The sequence below is a fragment of the Nyctibius grandis genome, chromosome 3 (genome assembly GCF_013368605.1).
Source record: "Nyctibius grandis isolate bNycGra1 chromosome 3, bNycGra1.pri, whole genome shotgun sequence".
NCBI lineage: Eukaryota > Metazoa > Chordata > Aves > Nyctibiiformes > Nyctibiidae > Nyctibius > Nyctibius grandis.
In genome coordinates, this window is record NC_090660.1 from 8,142,271 (window position 1) to 8,170,125 (window position 27,855).

Genomic DNA, 27,855 nt, shown 5'->3' on the forward strand with positions numbered 1-27,855 from the left:
TTATCAAGTTAAAGCTCAGCTTAAGAATATACTGCATCTGTGGGCAATGTCATTTACAAAGTCTTCTCCACCGTCTTTCTGTATATTGCATTATTTCTGAGAAAATAAGCTGGTTCCATTAAAGCCAATGATGCACAGACTCTAAATCACAAGCTTCGTCAACCTCTGTAACAGCTGATGCAATGAGTCTGTAATTGCTATAATTAGATAAGCTAGAGTGGCTGACAGAGAGAGTGCTAGAGGCATAGAACATATCTGCATAGTTTATTCCTATCAAATGCAAAATTTGGCTCAGATAGAATGATTTTGTCAACTCATAGTTTTCCTGAGAATCTTGTGATATGTGGTACTTTCCTGAAAATTTCAGCTCCCAGAGTCAAGTGGGCTTTTTTTGAATATTTCAGATTTGTTAAAAACGTAAATTACTGATTGTTACATATTCCTTGTTGTAAAGAAAAGCCTGAAAAAAACAAGCAGAAGCAAATCAAGAGCACAGGTTTTTTAAAAAAATCTCATGAATTCTGAGTTTTGGCTCATGACCTTCAGTGGTTGCAATAAGAAATATAATATTCAAGTCATTACACACCTAATTCCCTGAAGACTGTTACATTTGTTGCTATAATTTACAGGCTGTACTGAAAGCATCATGGGGGAACTTCCTGATTGTCTGTAACTACTAGGAAACCTTGGTTTATGAAGTACAAAGCATCCTTCCTAGGGGATTATTCATCTGCACTGTAGAGCCACTGCACTGGCTTTGTCTGGCAGAGTTAATTTTCTTCATCATATGGGGCTATGTTTTGGATTTGTGACCAAACCAGTGTTGATGACAAAGGGATGTTTCAGCTGTTGCTGAGCAGTGTTTGCACAGTGTCAAGGCCTTTTCTGTTTCTTACACCACCCCACCAGTGAGGAGGCTGGGGGTGCACAAGAAGTTGGGAGGGGACACCGCCAGGACAGCTGACCTCAACTGACCAAAGGGATATTCCACACCATATGACATCGTGCTCAGTAACAAAAGCTGGGGGAAAAGAGGGAGAAGGGGAGGACACTTGGAGTGATGGTGTTTGTCTTCCCAAGTCACCCTTACACGTGATGGAGCCCTGCTTTCCTGGAGATGGCTGAACACCTGCCTGACGATGGGAAGCAGTGAATGAATTCCTTGTTTTGCTTTGCTTGTGCACGCAGCTTTTACTTTACTTATTAAACTGTCTTGATCTCAACCCACCAGTTTTCTCACTTTTACCCTTCTGATTCTCACCCCCACCCCACTGGGGGGGAGTGAGCGAGTGGCTCTGTGTTAGCTGCCTACCGGGGTTAAACCACAACAGCCATGTAGGCAGCTCAGCTCTGTCTGTGCAGGGTATGACACAAGCATACTAAGAAAAAAAAAATACAGTTCCTAAGATTTTAAACAGACTTTGAAAGCAAGTGGAAGTTTGGATGAAGATCCAGAAAGGTGACAAGGCATGAACGAACAAACGAACAATATCATGCAGTCAGCTGCTGGCAGAACTGGGCACAGAGTCCAGTCCCTGACTGACCAGCACAAGATGCATGGAGATCCTGTCATGACAAAAATGGCTTGGAGAAAGTAATTAGAAATTTGCAGTGTGCAAAATGTAACCTCCCCACTAACAGAGCAATATTGTCTTATACACAGCATGATCCAATGCACAGCTAATGAGAGATTCACATTCTCTGAGCATTATACTAAATCTAATGAGACTGAATTCAATCCATCTTCTAACAGAACTCTACCACCAGAACTCCATGATAAAAACAGTTATGATAAAAAAAATTCTTTTAAACTATTTCCACATAAAAAATAATTCTTGTTGTATTAACAAAGCTTAGTAACTCATTGCAAAGTTGAGAGAGGCAAGATGGCAGGCCAAAAATTCTTTCAGACATGACAGCAAAATCAATAGCAACAAATGACAAACTTTAATGGCCCAGCAGTGTTTGATTCTCATGTAAAAAGACACATATGAAACCATTACACTGCATTAAGCAAAATCTTTAAGAAAGCTTTAAATGTTCTGCCCATAAAAGATCACCAACACCACTCAATAGAAAGATTTCTTATAAACTTCATGGGTTTCCTGCATGCAATTTCACCTGCTACAGCAGATACGAAAAGAGTAAGCAAGAAAACATTGCATCATTTCAGAAAAAAGAAGAGGAAAGATGCAAAAAACTGTTCTGCCAACCAAGGATCTCAAATTTTGGCAAGACAGGTCTCCCTACAGCTTATTAACATTCTCTCCTATGAATGACAGGAAAGGCATAGGGTGAGTACAAATTATTGCCCAATTTATATTAACTTTTTTTTTTTTAAAAAAAATTGTTGGTAAAAGTGTTTCCTTTGAAGATTTTAAACAGCAGTTTTATTGTTTTCATAAAAGTCTCATTCAGTTCACAGCTCTGTTTTCATTCCTCCATAGTAAAACATAACAAGAACTGCCAGTAGACCCAGGCTGACAGACAGTATCTTCAGTCCACCTCCTTCTTGTTGCCATGGGAGCTGCAAAGATATCCATGAGCCGAGCGGTGTTTTCACTGGGATCTCAGCAGAAGGGTCTGCTTTCCAGTTTGTGCCATTCTGTGGTGCATGTCTGAACTCCTGTGAAGAAATGCACATATTAAGATTGAAACTGCGTTATGTATTTCTGACTGCACATACCAAGTACAAATAAAATCTCCTCTTTATATTGAGGTTCAAACTAATACCCCTTTTCAAGACAAACAACAATTCAACATGCACTGCACCATCCTCAGGTCATCAGTTTTTCATACAGAAATCTTACCAATGCCATACAAAGTCAATCCTTCTAATGAAATTAACTGCCAAATCAATGAAGCTGTTAGCAACAGAAACAAATCTCCAGACCTCAATGCCATCAGAGTTGTTTGATGATTATTTTTTTATTTGTTTGTTTTGCTGCTATCTCACTACTCTCCCATTTTTGGCTTCTTCAAAAGAAATGTTTAACCAGTGATAAAGGGGACCACAACACAACAATCCTTTGCACAGCAGGGCTCTTCTAAAGTCAGTCATCGTCTCCTGGTGTGCCAGCTCAGTGGTGCTTGAAAATCCTCCCACAGGTCTTTTTCTTTCCCCCAACCCTTGGGAGGCAGCTGTGCTACAACACTCACCTTCTCATTCAGCATATTGAATCCTAGTTCCCTGCTGCGCCTGCCATTACCATTCTCAACCTGACTGCAAGCACCAAGATCCCCCAGAATATGAGGACTTTTAACTGCAGCACAAGTTACAGACGTTGAGTCACTATATCAGCTGAAAATCCAAGTGGAAAGAATAAGAAACTCTTCTCTTTTGCAGTCTTGTTCAGTTCAGCACGCTGGCATTGTAGATACTCAAAAGTAAAAACATCTATTAAAACTGTAATCTGATGACATTTGCAAGAGGCATAAGTGGTAAAGGTGTAATTAAACAAAGGTGTAATGATCTTGCATCATAAGATTCAATATTTCTGCTCATTATTTCTTTTTTCCTCCCTCTATTTCAATAATCTCTTAGGAATTCGACTACCTCAGCTGGATTTTTAATTGGTTTGCAATTTTCCAGTTAAAAAAGGTTTTTGATTAATCCTTTTTTTTTTTTTTTCTCTTCAAATTTCGTACAAAACAAGTCAGGGACCCAGAAAGTACCTATCTCGATAATCTTGTATTTCCAAGCAACTGAAACAGAGTCACATGAAAATACAGACCAGATGCCTGACTCCATCTTTTACCAAATGTATTTCTGGGCAAACTCAAAGAAATATCAAAGCTCCAAGAAAGATGCCTCCCCATGAAAGTGTGACAGCACAATTCAAACTGTAACTGCCTCCTGTTTTTCATTTCAGGAATCAGCTCCATTATGCTAATTGTAGAAGGAAAATAATGATTACTACTGGTTAGGTAAGTAAGCATCAAAAGGGCAAATGACAGCCTGGCGTAAGTGCTGTTCTACCATCTGAGGTATTGTTGATTTAGATCACAATTCACCCAGGCAAAGGATTACTGAACAAGTGACCTATGAAATGAGGATGGCTTCTTGTATATATTGCACCCAGAAGACGATCAACCGAGTAAACAGAGGAAAAGGAAACAGGTAAGAAAATTGGGGTGTAGTTCTTGGCACCGTAAGGCACAATAACAACACTGCCCCAGGATTTCAGTCTATATTGCACAGGATATGTCAGCTTCATCAAAAACTACAAAACTGCTTCATATTGTTGAGTTATTAATTACAATCAATTCCCAAGGCATCTGAAATTTTAGTAACTGGCCACAGCTATTTTATCCCCCAAAATGAAACCTGATTAACCATTGCCTGCAGAGTAAACTGGAAACCATACAGTATTAAGGATTTTTTACATATGAATCAAACTAATTAGCAATTTATTCTTTTAGACATTTATAAAGCCTTTCTTTTCTTTGCAGGTCTCACAAATCTCTACTAATCTAAGGTGCATAATTTATGGTCATGACCTGCTTTTACGTGTATTGTTGGTATGTTAACACTAAGGCTAAGGTGACTTGAAAGAATGGATAAGGCTATAAAAAAATCAATACAACCAAAGACTGATTTCTTCTGATATTTAATTTTCCCCAATTCATGACTTAAAATTTGGCTGACTACAATAAGACTCCCAACTCCTTATTAACTATTTCTACACAGCTTGATAATCAGTGAAGTCCTGAATATTTAGTTGTACAAGACTAGATGCTATCCCTTAGAAAACAGACAAAAAGGGCCAGTGCCTCACAAATGACTTTGTAACTTTGTCCTCAATGCTCATCTTCACGCTCAGCCTCAGTTCCTATCTACCTGTCTCTGCGAGACTGGGGATAGACAGCAAAACACCCCAAACACAAGTTACAACTTGTAAAAAGTTTTAAGGGACTTCTTTTTTTTCCCTTTACTAACAGTTAAACACATTAGTGTTTCATGCATTCATTCATGTTCCTGTGCAGTAGTTTTCAGTAGTGATTTCACTGGCACTTCATTTCTGTTGTACAGTTTTTCTGTTTTCCAACATAAAACCAAACAGTATCATCTTGATGGTATAATTTTGGTCACGAATAGCCTATACTGGGTTTTTTTTTGTTACCATATTGTTTTCTTAAACCTCTATTGCAACATGCAATGCATATGCATTAGGTAGTGCTGCATACTGCTAGTAGGACAGAATGGCAAAAGAGATTATAGCAAGGTTTACAAAGTTCTAGTGGTGGGGAACTCCACTGGCCCCACAGCCAGTTGTCCCAGTGCTATTTCATCTGAGCAAGTCAGTCTGTAAAGTTGTGAGCCCCATTTTCTTCCTTACTTTATCCTATTACCCATAAATCAGATGATCATATTGATATATTAAACCAGTTTTTTATTTTCTTTCCGTAAATGAGATTTCCTCTTACAGTATATTACTAATATTGAAACTTAACTGGGCTGGAGGTACAATTCTCATAATTTCACTATGCTTTTGTTTACCTTCTGTCTTACATTTGTAACTCTGATGCATTTGTTTCTACTGGTAGTCACATTTTCTAAACTGCTCAAAACTTTCAGATTTTTGCAGTATCTCAGATCACATAAGAGACTGTCAAACACATTAAACCAGAAGTTTTTCTTTCAATAGATGCATACATGAAATACTACTCCTATTACCTTGCTAACCTGAATCCTTTACAAATTTTCTCATGGATTAAACTGTTCTTATATGGACAAAAACATCACAATTTGCAAACTAAAGTGACCCTTTTATTTAAGACATACTTCACAGCTTATCCCTTAAAACACTACTGCATTTCTGTTTGATAATGTATATCTCTTCAGATGATCCTGCCAAATATTTTCTTTCAAGAAAAGTAATGGATATGTTCATCTGATTCATGTTTTCTAAGAACTATTCTCTAGTTTGCCCCAAAATTCTGCCTTGCAACACTGACACACGGGCTTCCTTGAAAATTTCTGTCACTATTGTCCCAGAAGACACATTTATAAAAAAGGGTACATCTGGTTCCCTGCAACTGAAAGGCTCCTTTAGAAAATGGCAGCCTTTTGTCCCCCTTGCAATTCATACAACAGCTTTTAAAAACAGGATAATCTCTCAGAGCCACCTGCAGGTAGATGTCTCTTCCGAAGAATCTGTTGTGCAGCTCTGTAAGACACGGCACAAAACTCTCAGTGGGAAGAGGAAGAGCTCTGCTAGGCTGACCACCTTCTTGCACTCTCTTAAGCCTGAGCTAAGAGCTGAGTGGCCCTCACTGTAGTCTGGACAACTGTGAAGTGCCTGTCTAGAATATAATCAGTTCTTGCTAACATATAACTATCATATTACCAGCTGTGCTAGTGAAAAACACTATATATATTTTTATTTGGGTAAAAAATCCTTCTGTAGGCTCTAAAGAACTAGTTTTCAGGTAAAGTATACATGCACAGAGAAGGAGGTGGGAGGATGAAGTTACAGAAACTAAAACTAAAATTAAGCCTTCTAGGGTAAAGAAGGCAAATTACAAGAGCTTCTCTGGGCTGTCATATGAGCTTCAGAGTCTGCAATACTGTAGTGCTATATTCTGAGATCCTCCATATACCGTGCCTTGAAGAGCTATCCAAGGCACATGCAGAAAAGACCTTTCATGTTTTGTGGGGAGGGGCGTTCTCCACAGAAAACTTATTAGAGCTCTTTTACCCACGTTTAGTGAAAAAATCTGGGTGGAGGCAAAGATGTCATTTGTTGAACTAGCAGTTACACTGGTCCACTCCCTGTGCTCTCACTTTATACAAGTATTAATTCTGAAAGGCCCTTATTTGTATCTCTAGATAAAATATCTGCAGTGCATTAGCTTTTCAAGGAAATCTTCAAGGCATTTCAGTAATATTCTGAACTGATATAACTGGTGATACTTACTATACACAATCACTAGTCAGAGTGCAAGTTTCTTAAGCTGAGCTCAGAAATCCCACTTTTGTAGCTGCAAGACTCAGGAAGATTAGCATAAGGATTCAGTTCAGTGGAATTTAGAACTAAATCCAAAGCCTCTTTTACCCAAAAAATACTTGGAGGAAATCCTAAGGTAAGAAGTTTCCAGAAATATGTGTTTATACTAATTTAATTCTTGATAGGCCATAAACTCTTTGTTAGACTTGTTGCTAATAAGGAGCATTGCTCTCACTGAAAAAGGACCGCAATGAAGGAAAAGGTACTCTAAGATTTAAACCTACGTACTATTGATCAAAATGAGTGGAGGAAGGGAAATTATCAAACTGAAATGCAAAGACAGACACTTTGAGCTAGGCATCTTGTATTTCCACGGAGGCAGCCTTTCATCTTGTTTTGGCAGCCACAAAGTAAACACAAGACTTTGCTAATAAGGTATAATATAAATTATTAAACCATCTAGTGTATGATCAAATGCATTTCAGATTATTTTTTGAATAATTCTGCCTTGACGACTGCCAGGAGTAATATATTTTGTGTACTCTTGCACAGACCCATTGATTGCTGTCCTGCTGAAGCTCCAGTCCCAGGCTTAAACTGTCGTGCAGGAAATAAATGTATAATCACATCAAAACCTAAGCTTTGGCATCTGTCGATCACAGCCTAGCTTTTCATAAGATCTCACTTCATGTTAGTCAACAAAGACATGAGAGCAACTCTTTAGCTCTGAGCTGAGGTTTTAATAGATTCAAAACATTTCTTACATGCAAATTTCTTTTATGGCTCAGGGGCACTGTTAGAGCTTGAAGTGTTAGCTAACTGCTGTGAAAAACTACTTGACTGAGCACATCTCAAGATAAATTAGACTTCTGAATTTTTTAGCCCAACCAAGTACATCTTACACACTTGTACTACTGGCTTTAAAAATATGGGCTTTTATATAATCGTGCACAACAAGTCTGTGTGACAAATTAAAAGAAAACATGTTAAAATATGCATTACATATCCTACTGTGCCATTTGAAACTCAGGGCTATTATACTTTGGAAGCATTTTTCGGATTTAAAAAACAAACAGTTACTGAAGGTCACATAGATTACACATCCAAAAAATATGTAAATTAAATTTTATTGAATAGTTCCGGAAGACGCATTTAGTTCTGTAGGTATTAAGAGAGCTCCTTTGATTTATTACTTACGAAATTCTACCAGCCTTCTGCGAATGTGGAATGCTGATCTTAAAGTAGAAAATAAATGGCATACAAAATATTTTTTTCTAAGGCAACTAGCACGATAATTCCCATAAGAAGCATCCCTGCCACCACGTATTCCAATGAATGCACAGTGCTATGTTGTTAAGAGAAAATGCTGTCTACAAGCATGCTGGTGTCAGATGTTATCAGCTGTACACCATTTCTAGGAATTCACTCATTCCAAATACACATGGAGTTTACTTACCCATTTTAAGAAACAGGAAACCTTGAAAAAATAAAGCAGCCAGGCACTTTTGCAAAGGAATTGCATACTGCTTCTTCTTTTTGTGTGCATATATACATATGTGTTTGTGTATATGTGTGATATATGACTGTATGCTTTAATACGTAAGTGAGAGGGAAGAACTGAGCTGAAGGATAAATACAGATTCATTATTGATTTCTCAGTAAATGGTCAGAGTCTTAGCAATTCTTAGGATTCTTAATCTGTTAACCCCAAATCATTACCACTGAAGTTACATCAAGAAAACAAATTAATCAAAGCATCTTGCAAATAGCTGTAGTCACTAAAACTGTCTTACTGTCTGTCATAGGATCCTAGGATAATTCAGACTGCATCTGGTCCATCCTCCTCCTCAAAGAAGGGTCAGCTATGGCCTAGTTTCCTCACGGCTTTAATTAGTTGAACGTTGAAAACCTCCAGCGATGGAGACTGCACAGCCTCTCTGGGCCTTTGTTCCACTGCTTGACCATCGTCATAGGGAGAATGTTTCTCTTCGGTCTAAACCTCTCGTTCCAACTTATGCCCACTGTTTCTTGTCCTCCCACATGCACCACTGTGAAGCACTTGGCTCTCTCTTCTCAAAAACCTTCCCACAGACACTGAGGGGCTTGAACAAGCCTGGTCCCTCAGCCTCTCCTCACAGGCCAAGTGCTCCAGCCCCTGACCATCTCTGTGACCCTACGCTGAACTCGTTCCAGTTACCAATTCCTAATCTACATCAAGATCACTACACACAACCCAATCAAGTCAGGTAAGCAATACTCCTAGCAGCTGGACCACAGTTAAATACAAACATAAAACTACATTTAATAATGGAAGGATACAGAGATTGATTGACCTTAAGGTCAGCTGCATCAAATCTGACAGTTTCTTCCAGGTTTGTCATCCCTTATGGAGATCATCTTTAACTAAGGCCTAGCCCTGACCTGCATAGCAAGTTAGCAAAACCTTTTTTCTTTCCCAGTAACACCTGAACAATCTGTTTGATTCCTTTGGTCAACATAGTAAAAACACCTTTCCCATTACTCAACTCTACCTCTCATCTTGATTACTACTACAATCTCGTCCTGCCTGTCTTGTTTTCCTTCTACTTCTCCCCATTTCTCTCCTGCATCGTGTGACCATATGGCCTCTCCTAATAAACAAAAGCAGAGATGCCAATAGGAACACAAATTCGGAGCGACATGCCATATCATGACTTTCTGTCCATGTCACCTCTGGAACTTCCTCCTACTTAACATTAAATTCAAACTTTAATACTCCCATGTAAGAGTATAAAAGAAATCAATTCTCTCTCTGCAGGTTACTGTGCCTGAACTTCCCATCATTACTGTAAGTCTCCACTGGTGTTTTTGTTGGCAGACATCTCTCTGCTCTCTTCAATGTTCTTACCTAAGGGTAGGCCCTTGCCTACCTACTTCTTTTTCCTCCTCGAAATAGTCTTTAAGGATTATTCCCTCAATGAGCCCTCAAAATTCATAATGCAGTTAAAAGCTAGACAGAAGGCTGAGTTAACTGGGGCTTATTAAATGACTTCCTTTTTGATGTACACTTTGAGGAGTAGGGAAACATCAAAAAAGATCAACTAACAAAAGAAAGAAAAAGAACAGAAACAAACAACCAAGAAAACACAGGCCAAAACCACCTCCAAAATGTTTAAAACACAGTCTTATGCTGCTTTCCATTATACTCACTTGTTTTAGCTTGTTTCTTTATATTTACCTACAAATGCTTCCAGCCAGGAGTTGACTCTTTTTTTACATATTTGTATTTTGTGCTGTGACTTAGCATCCTCCCACTATACAAATAATGTATTGTCAAAATAACCTGTCAGTCAAGGTCAGAAGTAACATTTTGAAAAATAGTCGGTGTGATGTCTGGATTCTGAGCTGCCTTTTTTTTTTAAAAAAAAATAAGGTGTGCGGGGTGTCAATCAGCATGCCAGAAACAAGTGATATCCAAGCTGGCATTCCAGTTAGCACTTGCAACCATAAGAGAACTGAGAGATCTTTCAAGTGGAAAAAGTTTGTGATTCAAAAATCACAGTCGTCCAAGTAATGACTTGAAATGAAGAATGAACCTAGCAGTACAATGTGGACAAATTCAGGATGGGGATCTGTCACTATTTATTTCCCTGTGCATAGCACAGTTTTATGAAGGAGATGGCAGGTGCTTGCTCTGGGCACTTATCTGGTAATTAGTTGGCTAACAGACAAATCTGTTTCCTAGAGATCACCAGCACAGGCTTCATGGCTTTGAAAATACATTACAGTAAATTACAGGATGTACATTTACTTGTAAAAACACTAGAAACCATTTTTCAGTGTGCATACCATGGCCTGTCTTTGTAGATATCATTCCACAGGATTCCAGCTTGCTCCTTCTTTAAAGGATCGTAGAGATTTTTTGTTGGTGTTTTGGTTGGTGGGGTTTTTTTAAGTATTTTAAGGTTGTGTTTACAACACAACAATTTTCCAAGTTTATTTTGTTGGATGATGAAAGAATGATAAAGAGCTAGCAGTATGTGAATGTTCAAAGACTGTTCTACAAACGAGATTATTAAATGAAATACAATATACTTTTTTTATAGCACAAGCCTTCACAGACCATCGCCTTTTGCTTTCCTTTTAAATCTTAAAATAACAATGACAATTATATGGAGGTCAGCGGTAGCTATAGGCAAAGACACAAAAGGTTTCCATCAGAAAGAGTACCCCAGTAAAATGAATAGCTAGATCTGAAAACACATATTCATGCCACAAGAACCACCAATATAACTGAATGACATTCACATATCAACAGTGAAATGAGTAATACTGCTTTTACTTGGAAGTGAACTCTCTGAGTACATATTAAAACACTATCTTTAAGAGGAATTTTATACTCCCAAATGGTAGAAAGCATAGAACATGGAAAGCCTTTCTAACTATTGTTATTTGCAAAGAACACTGTGATAAATATCCATGAAATATCTCACGGGACATTGTCTCTCAAAATCAGGAAAAGCTTTTAAAGATCTTTCAAAGGGAGCAAAGTAGAATAAACTGATATATGTACATATTCTTGGCCAAAGCCTTCCCCTTAATCCCAGAATATGTCATAATCCTGAATTTATGTTGTTTTCATTTATTCCTACAGAACCGAGCATTACAAATGGAATGTTCCAAGAAGACTTCAACATTGTATTATAAGACAATCACAGAGACAAAGGATACAGCCCTTCTTACACTCCAACCTCAGAAACAAACATGGTATAAAAAGCACATCATTAATATTTAGGAATGATACTAGTTTCCAGAGTTTTAAATCTCACACCAGTAGGTAGCTGTGGGATCTATATGCCTCCCTCATTTCACAGGTGGAGAAACAAACAAAGAAGATTTAAGTGTCTCCAGTGCCATAATGCAAGCCAGCAATGAGATCTCTACAATTCTCATCTTAGATTCCAGCTGTCACCAGAAGCCAACATAGCCTCTAAAACCTTTTATCTCTGTCAAGTTTAAGTTTTAGATAGATTTTCTTAAAGCTAGGCAATGCCCTAATATGTAGTCTCCCAAAAATTTCTCTTACATTCATTTTCACGGACTTTTCTGCCAGTATTAAACACTTCCAGTTCCTGGGACTGTAGATGCTCACCAAGCACAGCTGGAATCAGACCTTGGCAAAAAGGAGCATTTCATGCAAGCCTGACATTTAACAGTTAATAAAGTATGACTGATCTTGACCAACTTTGTGGGTTCAGTGATAATACAAAGGTTTTCTTTTCATATTGTCATGGCCTCTTTCCTTTAAGTATCCTTAGTTGCTTTAGGAGGTCTCCCACAGTGTCAGTTAGCATACATTTGAGCACCTGAGGGAGTGTCTTGAAATCTGAGTCTCCTTTTTAATTTCACACTCAGTCAAGTTCAACTGCAGTTAATGGAGGACTCTCCCATGGAAACATCAAACAATGGTTACTTTCTGTGATTAGCAAGCCTAACTGCTCTAACACAATCTCTGTATCCCCAGTCTCTACAAATGATTCATCAGCCCTTCTCCACAATAAAGATTACATGGGAAAAACCTTTCTTGGCTTGCTGTGCATTTTATGCTAGACAATCATGATAGCACCTTGGCGCTCTGTCTAAGACATCAAAGAACAGTAAATACCCAATCTACAGGCTGTAACGAATATCTACCCTCAGGAAAGCATTTGTATCATTCGGAGGGTGGTCTGCCTAGACAACCAACTTCTGTATCTGTAAAGGAGTGAAGCGCATAAGCACGAACTTGCACCCTATCATGCTCAAATACTGGCAATTTGTACCTTGGCTGAGAGCCTCCACTGAATCCACTGGACCCCACTCTTCTCCCACATAGGTTTTACATGGTGTGCTCTATCAGGTTATATTTGATAATTCCTAGGATTAGCTCATGAGGAGAAAATCAGTTCCTCTGGAATTAACCATAAAGTAACAAGTACTAATTTCCTCTTTTTCTCCGAGACTTCATACCCTGGAGTTAGTTTCTCTTAAAAACTGAACAGTCACTGCTGCAATTTGCTTGAATATATGCTACAAAATTTTAATAAATTGTAAATATCTAGTTCCAAGCATTTTCACCACCATCAAATTTGTTCACTACCCTAACCTTCTAGTGGACACTTTGAACATCTGCCTTATCTTCATCTGTGAAATGGGAAGACAGAACCTGCATTTCAGGAGGATAATGTAAAAATAAACTTATTACTGTTTCTGAAGCACTCAGAAATTTAGTTATAGTGGTCATAGGAAAGGTTAGAAAGAAATTAATAACTCCCTTAAGAGTGAGGTTTAAACAGCATGTAGCAAATAACACTGCTATTACACAATGAACAATGAAGAGGAAAAATATCTAACAATAGCTTATTAAATGAATAGTCTCAGCTCCGTGCACAGAAGGGAATAAAACTGTGTGTCTGTGTGTGTGTGAAAATAGTGCATAAGCACATAATTAAAGGCTGAAACATAATGTGGTTGGCATTTACATGGAAAAGAGGAACTGAAACTCTAGAATTTCCTTAGTTCCGAGTACTTCACTTTACACTCCAAATAATTTGTGCACATATGTATATGAGAAATACCATTCTTATTTTCTTTTTGTTATCATGTATTATAGGTCTTCAGTGTCACTGCAGTGTTACACTTTTCTCTATTAGAAAATGACACTGGTCTGTAGAACACAACCCATAATATTTTAATACAGCTTGCTTTGTTGTTTTGTCATTGCCTTTGTCTCTAGGTGAATACAAGTATTAATTGGAATTGACTCCTGAGCAAGTGGTGTCCTTGATTCCATTTCATTGTATCTGCCCGTCCTAGTAACTTTTGAGCATACTCACTCACTTAAACAATGGAAGACCAATCCAGTAAATTTCATAAATGTCAAGGGCTGGTAGGAAAAAAAAGAGAACTAAATCAGTGCTCCCATCAAGGGAAAGGCCAAAGCCCAGCTGCAACAATCTTTTTTGCCAGTACCCTGCTGACCAGACTGTACTCCTAAAACTCCAAACCACATGCAATAGCTACGTAAACCACCTATAACACATTTTTGTCCACAGGGCAGTCAGAGAAGATAAGGAAGATGTAGAGAGGAAGCTGTGATTTTTGCTGTAGAAGCATGGAAGGAACCAGAGGACCCAAAGCATGGAAAATCAGGCTTTGTTAGTTCAACTACTCACTTGTTCGTTCTCTAACTCTCTGAATGCAGCTTTCTTGTACAAAGACTCTTTGCTTCATGGTGCTTCAAAACTAAGTGCAAGACCAGATGAAAAGCGGAAAAAAAATAAATAAGAAAGGGAGGGAGGTGGTACTGCTTAGCACAGGAAACAGTGTTTGAACAAACTATCTTGCTCCTAAGTATGAAGAGTCTGCAGTTCCTACTTCTCCGCACCTTTTCACAGCCAAGGGACCTATCTGTTTGGATGCTACCATTGTATAGCAATGCAGGACACGAGAATGATTTTACATAGTAAACTGTTGCAAAGGTATTTCTCCTACTTTTCAGATTTGCCATGTTAGGCCTAAATTAAAATGGTAATGAGTTTCTATCAAACACAGTATCAGCAATTGTATGCCATTTCCTTGTAAGTGAGGAAAAGGTGAGGTTCTTATAACAGATTCACAATCTTTTAAAGGAATTTTACTCACCTCTACTTCTCTGAAACCTTCCTGCTTTCAGAAAAAGAAATTAAGAAAATCTGAGATAAACACAAATAAAACAGAAGACAACCTGAAAATGGCAAACATACACAAGGTGCCTACAGGGGTGAGATATGCAAGCCCACAGGATGATAACTGTGGGACTTAACGTAGTCTTTAACAAATTGATGGGTTTGGATCTTAAAATGCTTCACGTCTCCATACTAAAGCTTAACAGCACTACAACATTTTTTTTTCATGGCACAGGATACTCTCCCATGCATAACTCTAATTCATTCCTTTCCAGCTATTAAGAGCTACACATATGGCTTTCCCCTGTGGTTCTGTTACAAAATCTGATTAACTACACAATCTCAAGCACTCCTCACTGAAAAAATAATGAACTAATGTTTCTTTGGACAGAGATACATGTTGAATAGTTGAAAGAGGAAAAGAATTTCTGTCATTCTAAGCACTGCTTCCATTACTTTACCGAATTAAAATTCTTGTACTTAGAAAAAATTATCTGTGGCAGAATTGGATATTCACAGCCATCCTTTTTGTATGATAGTTATCTGCACTTATCAGAGATTTTGTATGTGAGAATTGCAAAATAGATTCCATACGGGTAAGATAAAGCACAGTCAGACTGACTGAAATGACTTACAATCCCATATGAAGTAATGTCAAAACAAGGATGAGATTTAAAAAAAAATCCTCTAGTCCTGATAACAAGACCCTTTCTTGAGGACCAGAAAGCCATCTGGTCGACGTTATGCATAGGTAGTTTTTGTAGCTATGTGTTGTTTTGACAAAAAGAGCTTAAACGTACTGCCTACACCTCTGTTCCATCAAAAGTATTTTCACAAAAATTTCCAAGCCACCTCAAAGGAAAATGGAGCATTTTTAAAGTTCTGCCTCAGCATATATACAGCTATGAAGAGGAATCCATCAATTTGAAAGTTAAGACATTTAGTGAATAATTTTCTCATATATTGTTTTAAGGACCCCATGGTTATACTGAGACTAAAGAAAAAGAATATTAATTTCCATGGGGCTTTTGCTTTTTATTTTGCTTTTGACATCTGGCTCTCTAGCCAGTCATGTTTCATTCCTTTCACTACTTATCAATCACATATCCATCTCATGTTATAGCACATGGGTGGTCAATCCTTTTTGATAGGCCATATGAGTCTACTCAAGGCACTACCATGCCTTGTCAGTCACACAACCAGACATAAATTCATCATGTGATTAATAGCTACTAGCTCTCCTCCACACATCACATATGCTCTGACATGTATGACCCTGACCTAGCAGCCATTCGAAAAGAGGGTATTGGATAGTACCTAGTGAGGGAGGTGTCTCACACCAGAGGCTGGCCATTTCTGCGCTAGCATAATGAGTACATGCTCATGCATCTGTGGAGAGGGCTTCTTTACAGGCCAAGTCTCACAAAACAGTGTTTCTACTGGTAAGGTCAGGCAAAAAGGCAAAATGAAAAGTGTCATAAAGACGACATTGATAGCACAGCAACATCAACATTCATTATAGCATTTGTTGACTTATGTTGAGCCAGAAGCTGGGAAACAACTACTTTCTTATGGAATGATGAGCTATGTAGGTTAAATATGGTTTGCCTTCAGGCCCTTAATTATTCTGTGTGGTTGTCACCACCAAGAACAACTGAAAATGCACACTTCCTTCTAAGAAATGTTTATCACTGAAAATTTCTTAAATTAATGTTTTTATCTTACAAATGATTTGTCAGCCCTTCTCTACAATAAAGACTACATGAGAAAAATCCATATAATTTCTTGCATACCTTGATGGCTTTGATTGCCATGTAGCTCAACTTTAGTGTTGACTTTAGACCAGTGTATCTTAATTAAAAATGACTTCATGCCAGTGCTTGTGACCTTGACAATTAAAAGCTGAAGCACCACTAAAGTACTTATATCTACCTCACCATAATTCCAAAGTCTCAGGTTTTTCTATTATCTAGGGTGGAAGAAATATGTTCTAGTTTTCCCAAGATCATAATTTTATTATAACACCAAACCTGGGTTGTGGTCCTGACTCCAGTAAAATAAATGAAAGTAAATACGCTGAAATTTTAACATCCTGTGGGCTTGAGTTTCAAACACAGGAAAACTGTGCTCGAAGTCCTCTGACTCTTTTGGAACCTCAAAACATGAACTGTTTCTGATGCACACCTGCAAATCTGCTTAGAGCAAACTCCCAGTGAAAATGATGAACAAGCTTTGGAATCTGTTTTGCTGAAAAAGAAAGGCATAATACTGAAAGGGCCATGTGAACAGATAAGAGTGCTAATTTTACTTTAGTGGGAATGTATACAAGATATTGACACTAACCATATCACACCACTATCCAGCACCTCTCATGCTATACTGACTAGGTCATTCAGTGCCGTATTCCTCCTTCCCGATGCTGGATCAGACAATTACATCACATCCAGTCATACTTTCTGCATTTTAGCTAATGTGAGTGACTTAGCGTGGCATTGGAACAAGTCAGTAGAAAATCTTTCTTCATCTTTAAGCAGGGTTCTAACATCTCAAATAATAAATTAGAGGTGGGGGAATTCTTCAAGTCATCTAAATACACAACGGGAAGTTGTCAGAGGAAGGTTATCAAGATTGGTGTACTGTACACTAACCACAGGTAAAGCTGTCTTTGAACAGCTTAAACAATTAGTTACTTTTCTAAATGTTTCTTTTACTTAACGGTATTTGATAAAGCCCACAGGAATAGCTTGCATTGGAACTTGTTACAAATAAGAACTAAACCTAAAGTTAAATAAATTTAAGATTCAGGTCTCATGAAAACCTTCAATGTAATAGTTTCTCAGAAGCAGAGCGCAAACTTTTAAAGTGATTATTCCTTTTGTAGTTTGAGAGGATTCCTTTAAAAAAAAAAACCAACTTAGACTCAGGGGGAGATTGTAGTTGGAGGGCAAGGGTTTATTTCTGTTGTTGTTTGGTCTAGTAAATCTGCAACAACATGCTTTAATGGCTAATGGCATGATTAAGACTTTGATCTGATTACATGACAAAGGATCTAGAGTGAATGTTAAACTTGATATGGAATACAGCCTGTATAAACACAAAGTTACTGTATGCAGCCTTTGAAGAAGCAGAGTTTACTAAGATCGCTTAGATATTACAACTTTCTGTGGACTGTCTTTAAGGATACAGTCATTTTAATATATTCATCAGGGTCACAGTAAGTTCTTTGGATATTCTAGTGTAGTTAGGAGTATATCCTTGGTGGACTACATTGAAGGCTCTGAATTTCACGTCCACTTCACTGAAATTCATTTGGAAATTTTAAGATATCTTTCTCCAATGGAGCCAACAAATAGAACTTCATCTTTTTTACTCAACTGTAATTTAATTTCAGTTAAAGATATAGCCACTGTAAATCTGCCTTTGAATTTTTATATGCAGACATTTCCATACACAAAATAATTTAATACTGATACAAGCTTAAAAAATTAGTGTCCTTCTCCTACTGAAAAGCCTTTTCCCCCTTTTCTTTATCTTATTACTCTTGACATCACAAAATATCTCTAATTTAATGTTACTGACAAGATTAAAAACACAAATGTAAATCCAAATATTATCAAAGTCTGAGTGGGAAACTACGATTATGAATGGATCTCAGTTTTCTACTATGACTCACAATTAATCCTAATATTGCTGGATCAGTTCAACACTTTTAATAGACTTGTCAGAATAAAAAATGTTATTTGTAATATTTACATATATCTTAGTAAATTCTCATTATAATAAAGACAATCAACAAGAACACAAAGGATGATTTTTAGACTATTACAAAACCATTGATCTACTAAGAATCTAATAAAAATTTTGGAACATGTAATAATATTAAAGGATACAGACCACTCTAATTTGCCTTTAACGTGGTTTGCTAATTTTTTTGAAATGAGATACACTTTCTAAACAGTTTTAAGTTGAAAAATAGTTTAATCTCATGCCTGTAGTTTTTATTTGCCTTCAAAACAATCTCAAAGCTAATGAACCCTCTTACTTCAATGGTTTTGGCAACAAATACATTTCTAAGAGGCAGAAGTTCAACATTCCAATACCTTGTATGTGTAAAAATCAAATCTCCTGATGACCTCTCCTTTGGTGATGAGGAAAGTTATATCACCCTTCTAAACCTCTATTTCCTCTCATGAACTCCACGTGCCTTTTTCATGCTGTCCCATTTAAATATTTATGTAGAACGAGTACTATGATTACAGCTTCGATAGACGAGGAACAGGTAGAAAAATCATCCTTCCAAGACACAAATATCTCTTGCCTCTGACTGTGTGTTTGCTTGCAGGGAAAGGAAAGAGAGGGAAGGAATGGAGAGAGTAATACTGCCTGCGTGAGCTTTTTGGTGATCCAAAGTGTAGTAATAAAAAGAGAAGGAATGACTAAATACTACAAGCAAAGATACAATGTATACATGGGCTGAATATCCTTCACCTACCTTTGTATTAAACTCTGTATTAACTTTGTATTAAACTGGAGAGGTATAAAAGTCAAACCTATAATGACTTTTGCTGGCACAATGAGTTGGAAATAGATGGCCTCCAAAATGACAGAAAAATTGAGAAAAGTTGTGGCTGCTGCATTTTGTTTTCCTGAAAGCCAATTAAAACACAGTGAATTTATAACCTGGTACATTAAATAATAGAACATTACTAAAAACATGTCTTTTGATTCTTTCCAAAGAGTTTGTTAAAGCTCTGATTGAAAAGAAAAAAAATTTTAAAAGGAACTCCTAAATATTACAGGGAGTGTCAAGTAGTTAAAATTACCATGGCTAAATGCTTCCAATTTGCCCCTATGCCAAGGGGGAGCAGAACCCATCCCCTCATCCTGCAGTGCAGCATCAGCAGGTCAAGTACTAGATATAATACACAAAAATGGTACAACTATTTTAGCACTTGGAGTTTTACTTCTGGAGACAGAAGAGGTAGAATATTTCTGTTTAAACTTCTCCCATTCTCCAGAAAATTACTTACAGTTGAATCATCCCAGTCATTACTATTTCCATTTACTGCATGCACTGCACAGGATTAACATAATTATGTAATTTAAAGTGATCAGACAGTGACATTCAGCCAAATAACACTGTCTGTTGAGGAAATGAAAAGCAAATAAACTAAAGTTCAGATCTTTTCACCTGAAATGGACTTAAGAGAGCATTTGTTTGAAAAGGGGCTATGTAATATGTGTTGTTTCAGCTGAGCTTTGATCACTGTAGTTGAAATTCAGCCCTGCCGAGGGATGGGCAGAAAGACAACATGCACATTAAATTAAAGACCTCAGGATAAAACTGCTTGGTGAAGGTCTTATGCTGGCTCTTGGGTTTGCTGTCTTAAATCATCTCTATGTATTTTAACCCTCTATGCAGTACAGAGAAATGTTTTGGATCAATGAACTACCTTCTATTCCAGTTTGCTAGTCATCAAGTAATTGTCGGCTAAATTAAAATGTTCATAGAATTACCGAAGATACCGCTGGAAACAAACTTAAGAGGTCACCCAGCCATACCCATGACCCAAGGCAGCTGGTCTTCATCTCAAGCGTTTCTCACAGGTATTTCCTAAGCGTGTTCCTAAAGACCAACATTGATTAAAATTCCCCAAGCACTACAGGTGATCCAATCCAGCGTTTATCTAAAGCCAGCGAGAAAAGTCTATTCTGCCTGTAAGAGAATCCATCCTGAATTTCCAGTTCTAAGCTGAGAAACTTTGGGCTTTCAAGTAGAAGAAAAATTCAAATCAACTCAAATCCCCAAACAAACAAAGCCAACATGGTGCACAGATATGTGTAGATAATGAAAATCAGCATCTAAGGAACAGCACATTACAAATGTTTGCCATTTTTTCAGGGAGAAATGAGACTTTTGAAGGTCCTTTTTAAAAACATCCATAGATGGTATCGAGCTCCACTCTTAGAAAGGAAATTTCTCTTTTCTTATATTAACTTTATAGTGACCTTAGTGAAATAACTTAAGAAGACATAAGAGAAAAAGATTAATTAAGAAAGATTTAACACCATTTTACATGAGCTCTATTTACAACCATCAGGAAACACGAGTAACACATTAAATGAAACAGATTAATATGTGCAAAGGCACTAACTATTTGTATGCCTTCTGCTACAATCAGTTGTTTCAAAGAAAGAGGGAGAGAGAGCAACCAAGCCAACAAACAAATGCAAGACCACAGAATGCAAGAGCACCAAATATTGCACCATATTTTCATGAAGTATTACCTGAAAACTATTTTAGATAGAAAATGTTCCTTTTTTTTTGTCAGTATATTTATCTTAAATAGAAGCTTCCCTATATATTTCTCAAACTGTCCCTTCTTGGACATCGTGAAGCAAAGATCCCTTTGCAAAGTAGCTTTCCAAGGGAGGTAAAAGGTGTATTTTATTTTACTTTACCTTTCTTCTTTAGAAATTCTGATCTTTCATTAGCATTTCTCATACTTTCTATAGTTTCTGCTTCTGTAATTTTATGAAAGATTCCTCTCCTCACAACTCTATGCCATTTTTTTATCCAAAATTTGCTTCCTCATTCTTCTTTTCCCTAAATCTCTAACCTCTAGTTCCTGTTCAGGAACCAAATTTTCCACCACTTTGAAGCTCCAGTGTAAGAACTGTGCTTAATAATTACTTCAGTTTTATGCACATCTTCCACATTTCTTTCCAAATCCTTGAAGGAAGTTTCCAATACAGAGATCTCAATTCTACCATGATTTCTTTCATTTCTGTTCCAACAGAAGATACTTTCTTCCCCTTCTCCATTTTATTTCGCCTGCAAGTGAAGCACCCTTTCTACATGAGATCAGAGGTTTCCCTTTAAGCTATGCTTTGTTGATTCTTCTTTCTGGCAGGCTATAAAGAAGTGTTTGATATATGCATCTTTCCTGTTTCCTAACATCAGAAAAAAAGGCTGGGTAATGTTTTAGAGGTCATCTTTTGCTAATGTAACTAGAAAATACTTGTGGCTAACTGGGAGACCAGGAACATAGAGCTTCTTCAGTAGTAGCCAGAAGTGCAATGCTACAATAACCTACTGCAACAAATGAAGGCAGGTCAGAAGGAAAAAGGAACAAGCAGACTAACCAAGCAACTGCTTGCTAACTGAAGATCAGTGGCTCACTCCTCATTTCCTCTGAAGATCCCAATGACTTGAATAGCTATGAGCTTAACGGGCCAACTGTGGGTGTTACCACAGCCTGGGAGCCATAGAGCTGTGTGCCAAGATCCCAGACTCATAGAGGGAGATATTGCAAATGGGGACTGCCAGCAGGAGTTGTTCACAGGGGAAGCGGTTAGACATGGAGAATGTTATCACATAAAACAATGGAAAACAGATAACTGAAAGACGTGCCTATATTTGTTTGAAAAGAAAGTCAGTCATAGATGCATTATAGAAACAGGAATTATGAACATAAAATAATCATAATTAAATTAATAATAATTAAATAGCCTGTTAAAATTATTTTTTTCTTGCCTTAATTTTCCATCTGATTAAAATTTCCCACCAAAGGCCCTCAGACTTATAGGGCTTTGATTTCGGCAATGCAGTACAATTCTGGCACATAGCCAGCCTTTTATTTTTATCCCTTAGTCCTCTGGTCTCTTCTTCATATATTTCTCATCTTGCAATATTTTTTTTCCCTCTAGTCACAGAACATATGTAAACAACTAGAATTATTTTTGGAGTACAGAAGCATAACATACCCTATTTCTGTTGCTAACAAGAGATCATATTCTAGCAGATTCTTTTTTTTTTTTTCAATGATTAGGTCTGGGTAAACATTTGTCTGTAAGCAGGATATATTTATTAGGTATTTTACTTTATGCTGCTGAGAAACTGTCAAGATCCCTAAACATGGCCAAATAAAATTAATACAAGTAAAAATATTAAAATGTTATTTTAAAATTAAATGACATTCAGACCATTGACACACATTGCTGACTTTTCAAAAATATTATCCAGTGACAATACACTCTGTACTACATGCATTGCTAACTCACCTCCAAAACCTCAAAGACTAGTTTACCAGAGCGCTTAAGAACGCAGCAGACACGCTAAAATGCTTTTCTGAATCTCAAAATGCTGAAGTACATCCTTAATGCTTTGTCAACTCCAAGCCTACCTCAGTGAAAGGATATCACATCTGCAGCATTTACATCTTGTTTTTTTTCCTGTGAAATTCAGTAGAACTAGTCCTTGATCAAAGGTTTGAAATATTTATTCACTGTTACTTGTAATTGCAGTTAGTAACTCATGATATGCTCGTTTTGTCTGAATGATCATTTTTAATGTTACCGTCAATACTTTTTAATGCCCAGTCCACACATATCCTCTTATGTTCACTAGAACCAAATACAAAAATGCCTTTACATGTGTTCATGTTTTATTGATTTCAACTTTCAGCTATATATCCTCTGCTATTTATCTTCTAAACATTGTTCTATTACTGAATCAGCAACTGCATGTTTTAAACCCAAATAAATCTATAGTAGATTTAAATTTCTGAGTTAATTGAAATTTACAAATGTATTTGCCCCCAAAAATAGCCCTCCTGTAAAACTGTGCAACTTGGAGACATCACTCACTTTTGAGTGGCTTTTACAAAAAATTCATGCTGAAATACAAAAAAAAATAAATCCTGGCAAACACCGGGGCATTTTAATACGTAATATGTCCACTACAGTCAGTAAGTCTGATCACTTTGACAGCTTTTTAACCTGAGCCGCTGACTCCAACACTCCTCTGTCCTTCCTGTCCCAACTTCTGTCACAGAGCCTCACATTATTGAATGTCAAGACCTTATTCTAAGCCTTTCTACTTAGTCACAGTTTTCTCCTTAGAGAATATAATAACCGCTAAGCAATTCTACATCATTAATACATTAATGGATATACATATTAGGTGTGTTTTTCATATATTGAAAAAGCATGATAAAAAGATATGCTAGAAATATCCTGAATTAATTCTATCAGTATCTGTCTGCTTCTTATTTGGCACAGATATACAATGAGTGAATATTTTATGGAGTCTGTAAATTGTCCTTTGTGTGACATTTTACATTCCCTCTTTTCCAGTCAAATCTGTTGATTCCAGTTGGTGACCTACTTCTGGTATTTCTTGGGACCAATCTGTCACCTCAGTCATGCGGTCAAAAGGGTAAAAAAAAAAAAAAAGGCCTACAATTGTTCCTTCAGACACACCTTGTTGCTTGTGGTGACCCCTCTGAACTCGTCAGAAAAAATTATTGAGCGACATGTAGCAGATGAGAAAGAGAGCACACAACTGCAGATAAGCTCTGATCCTCTGGAGGTATTAATCATCACAGCATTTATAGAAGTTTCTTCTTGCTTAGGATGGGTTTGTGGCTTGCTTTGGCATCCTCACATTATGGTGCTCTCAATTTTTAAAACTATTTTTTTTAGCCATATGATTAATTTCCTTAAAAACTGTACAGTTTTGAAAGCTTTCACTCTTTCTGTGAACACTCCTCATTAGAGAGAAGTACAGCTGTGATGTATTTTGAAATATCTTTTATTGTGTCCCATGCAAGCTAATGAAAATACTGTTAATAATAGCAAGTGATGCCTCAGATTCACTACAAAAATAGCACCTTTTTAACGGCTGCACACTGCCTACAACCACATTACTGCCCTGACTCAGCAATCTATCCCTCTTCATCATAGTACTTGGACAACAAGCTGAGCTGTAAGGTGTGCACTGCAGCCCCAGTAATTTACACGGTCATTAAGAAAGAGCCAAGTGCTTTGTTGAATGGGAACGGGCTTAAGTTTTACTGCAGTACAGCCCATTATCACATTCTTTTGATCTAGATCACCTCCACCTACATTTAAATTTGTGTGCTTCTCTGAGCTAGCTCTCATCATGGACCAGCAAATATAAAGGAGTTAAGAGGAAGCCATACTGCTGATAGGGTGAGACTAGAAGTCGACTAGAAACTTCCTGGGCACTCCGGACAGCTTGCCAGCTACAGGATGCTGGTTGGTGCCTAAAAGAGCTTCTGCTCAGAGGACAGTGGTGCTGAGCAACAGAAACACAATTGTTTTAAAAGAGCCAGCTGGCTACCCTTCCTTTCAAGCCTGGAAATGTAAAGCAGGCCCTAATTCTTGCTCATTTGTGTGCAAAGTGGGAAGGACAAGGTGGAAGGGCCACATGTGTTTTCATTTTTTGCTTTTAAAACCTATTTTAGGTAACTCTTCCTCTCTCCATTATATAGTTTGATAGCTTGACTTAACATAAAAGTTACCTAAGTTTTAGTTCTACATGCTGCCCTTTTGAAAACCTGGTAGAGACCCTTGGGATCTTTTTGAAGATCCAAGATCTTTGGTTACTTTTGAGGGACTATCTGAATACATACGTTCAGAGCTGTCTCCTTCTTTCCCCAACCTGCCATCTGTGCACATAACAAAGCTATATAAAGGGTCATATGACATACGTTGTCCCTTTTATCTTGCTCATAAGCATGTTATGAGTTCTTATGGAAATTATCATTATACTTGATTTTAATAATTTTTATCTCTCATTTTTAACATACCAAATTTCAATCAACAGTCTGCTTGCTTGTTCCCATGCTACAAGGTCCTGGCAGCACGTACTCAGTTTAATGACAGGCTTGGTTCTGTTCCAGCAGATTATGAAAAAAAATGTTCTGATGAAAAAATCAGCTGTGTTTAAATAGCTACATAGTCCAACCAGACAATTTGAGGGTTTTGGCTGGTTTTTGCTCTTACAGACCCTTACGAGGCCAATATACACACACACACAGACAGTATTCAAAGGAGTGTTTAGAAGTGTGTTTGTGCTTAAGTTGCATGATCTGCCAAACACATTGCAGTATGTGCATTACTGTTGCTCTGTTTCCATAGCCAGGTTTATTCAAGAGACCAAGTAGCTTAGCTTAACACTAGTCTCATAAGGTATGCACTGATTATTTCTTTTAAATATAACTACTTAGAATTTCAACAAGAATGCATATATACTTTGATACTTGTCAACAATTTACTGTAAAAGCAGCAAGGTGGCTGATAAACTGCCATTTATCCTTCTTCCATGTGCTAAATTATTGCTACATATTTTTGGAGATCCTAACAACAGAGCTGGAGAAAGGACATCAAATGATGCTTAGAAATGTGATACACATTTTCATTTCACACTCCATCAGTTTTTACAACTAGAGCTCCATGAAATGTATGAGAATACTTGGCTAACAGCCATATCTACCGAGGTGTAAAACAAGGATCAGATCTCTTTAAAAGAGAGTTTCATTTTCTTTACATAACTAAATCAGATGTTGACCTTTTTCCAAAATATATTTTAAATATTCTGTACCTCTAGCCATCAATTAATTTTGAGTATCTGAACCCAATTTTGACCTCTTTTAACAGACATGTAATCAATACACATTTTTTAAAAACAGCTTTGTAAAGCCAAATAAATATTCATCCTTCCACTAAACTAGAACTGAAATACATTGAGTTATATAAACACTGGTGTTAAATCTTTCCAATTCTAGTAAGTTCTTTCCTCATCTTGCACCCTGGTAACAAGAAACAAGTGTATTATTGCCTTTACAGTCAGCAAAGTAAAGCTATGGGCATCAGCAAAAACATCTTTTAAATTCAGATTTCAGTCTGTCAGGAAAGATTAAAGCTTCATGCATACATAAAAGGGGAACTATAAAATTATAACAGATACATAGCATGGAATCATTATGCTTGAACAGCTGCTGTTTTACCAGTGTAGTAAAGCAGAAAATGTCTTTTACTCACCTCTGTTAAACCAGAAACTTCTCCTTTTGCTAACGGTCGGGTGATGGATGCAGTGTAAACTCTGGCATCTGACACTGGTTGCCCCTTCATAAAATGTTTCCCAGCTTCATAAATATTCACTTCTACCATCTTACCCATTAACAGAGGATCCTTTGGCACAAGAACCTTTCAAATAAAAATAGAGACATAGTTACTAAATACCACAAAGGACATCAGTGTCTCCAGCTTCCACTCAGAAAACAGATTTTTGATAAACATCAGAGCTAATCCTAAAACTTTAGCATTTTAGTCACCAGCATATACTATAGCCCCGACACACTTGACCAGTAGCATCTCCAGCTTGCATTCTTCAAGAGCTTTGCAGTGTTAGCTCAGGCCTTTTCGACTCCAATAGATTCTGTGAGTCATGTTTTTTGATTGATAAGAAAGTTGGGCCTGAGTTGCAACATTTGAATCCAGACCCAAACAGTTCCCAAGGGCACTTGTACTACACAATTCTAATAGACTACTGTAAAGCTTCCTATTTTCATATCTATCCCATGATACTTTTTTTTAAAATGTTTTTAAGTCTGTAAATGCTTCAGGACAGAAATTATGCCCTTGTTTTTGTTTGCACAAGCCCTTATTTTGATTGCGCAGGTCCTCTGCAGCTGAGATGCATGATTGACAATGAATGCTTGTAAAAATGGATGAGTGTGTTTCTTGGGTCAGCAACTAATGCCACCCTTTCCTGAATCTGCACAACCATGATATCAGACAGTCCCATAAGAACTTTACAAAAAAGACACCACATAACCGATGATCCTAGGTCATGCATGTTACAAAGGAAAGAGACTAACATACAGGAGCAACATTTTTTGCTGGAAGAACAAATGGCCTAAAAAGGCTCTAAAAATAGAGAAGCAGTTAAAAAAGAAAAACAGAGTCATTTCCCCATTAAACAATGAAAAACTGAATCACAGGGACTTATTTAATCACATTTACTTGAAGTTCACACACAAATGCAAGCTTTTCAAAGGTGATAAGCACATATGTAGATCTTGATGCTGAAATTGAAATGCCTTAAAATGGCTTGATTTTTAGACAGTATGTGCAGAGAAACCCTCATCTTGACTGTTGATCTGGCAAAGTACCCTCTGGTCAGTTGAGACTACTCTGTCTCTGAGCTAACTTAAACTGCATCACCAGAGCCTCCACAAATGCAAGCTGCAGTTCTATGAGGAAGTCTGTCAGTGTAGCTCTATTGATGCGGCTTTAATACAAACTCTTTTTTAATATAGAGGAGCTTAGTGAAGAGAGAATAGGTTTGATAACTATTTGAGTTAACAGAGTTAACACCAGGACTCCGAGCTTCAGCTTCCAAAGTGTAA

The 27,855-nt window shown here is 37.3% G+C and overlaps 1 protein-coding gene across 3 annotated transcripts in view; it reads right to left on the minus strand.

Annotated features, from left to right (window-relative positions):
• Nucleotides 1-1,924: 1,924 nt before the first annotated feature.
• The window catches only part of CDKAL1 (CDK5 regulatory subunit associated protein 1 like 1), a 426,323-nt gene continuing 400,392 nt past the window's right edge, over nucleotides 1,925-27,855 (minus strand). For all 3 annotated transcript variants that reach the window (XM_068396772.1, XM_068396773.1, XM_068396774.1), the window contains 2 exons: nucleotides 26,486-26,650; nucleotides 1,925-2,626 (listed from right to left, as the gene is read on the minus strand). In XM_068396772.1, coding sequence (XP_068252873.1) covers nucleotides 2,420-2,626; nucleotides 26,486-26,650 — 372 coding nt within the window. In that variant the 3' untranslated portion in view covers nucleotides 1,925-2,419. The remainder of the gene's footprint in view (nucleotides 2,627-26,485; nucleotides 26,651-27,855) is intronic.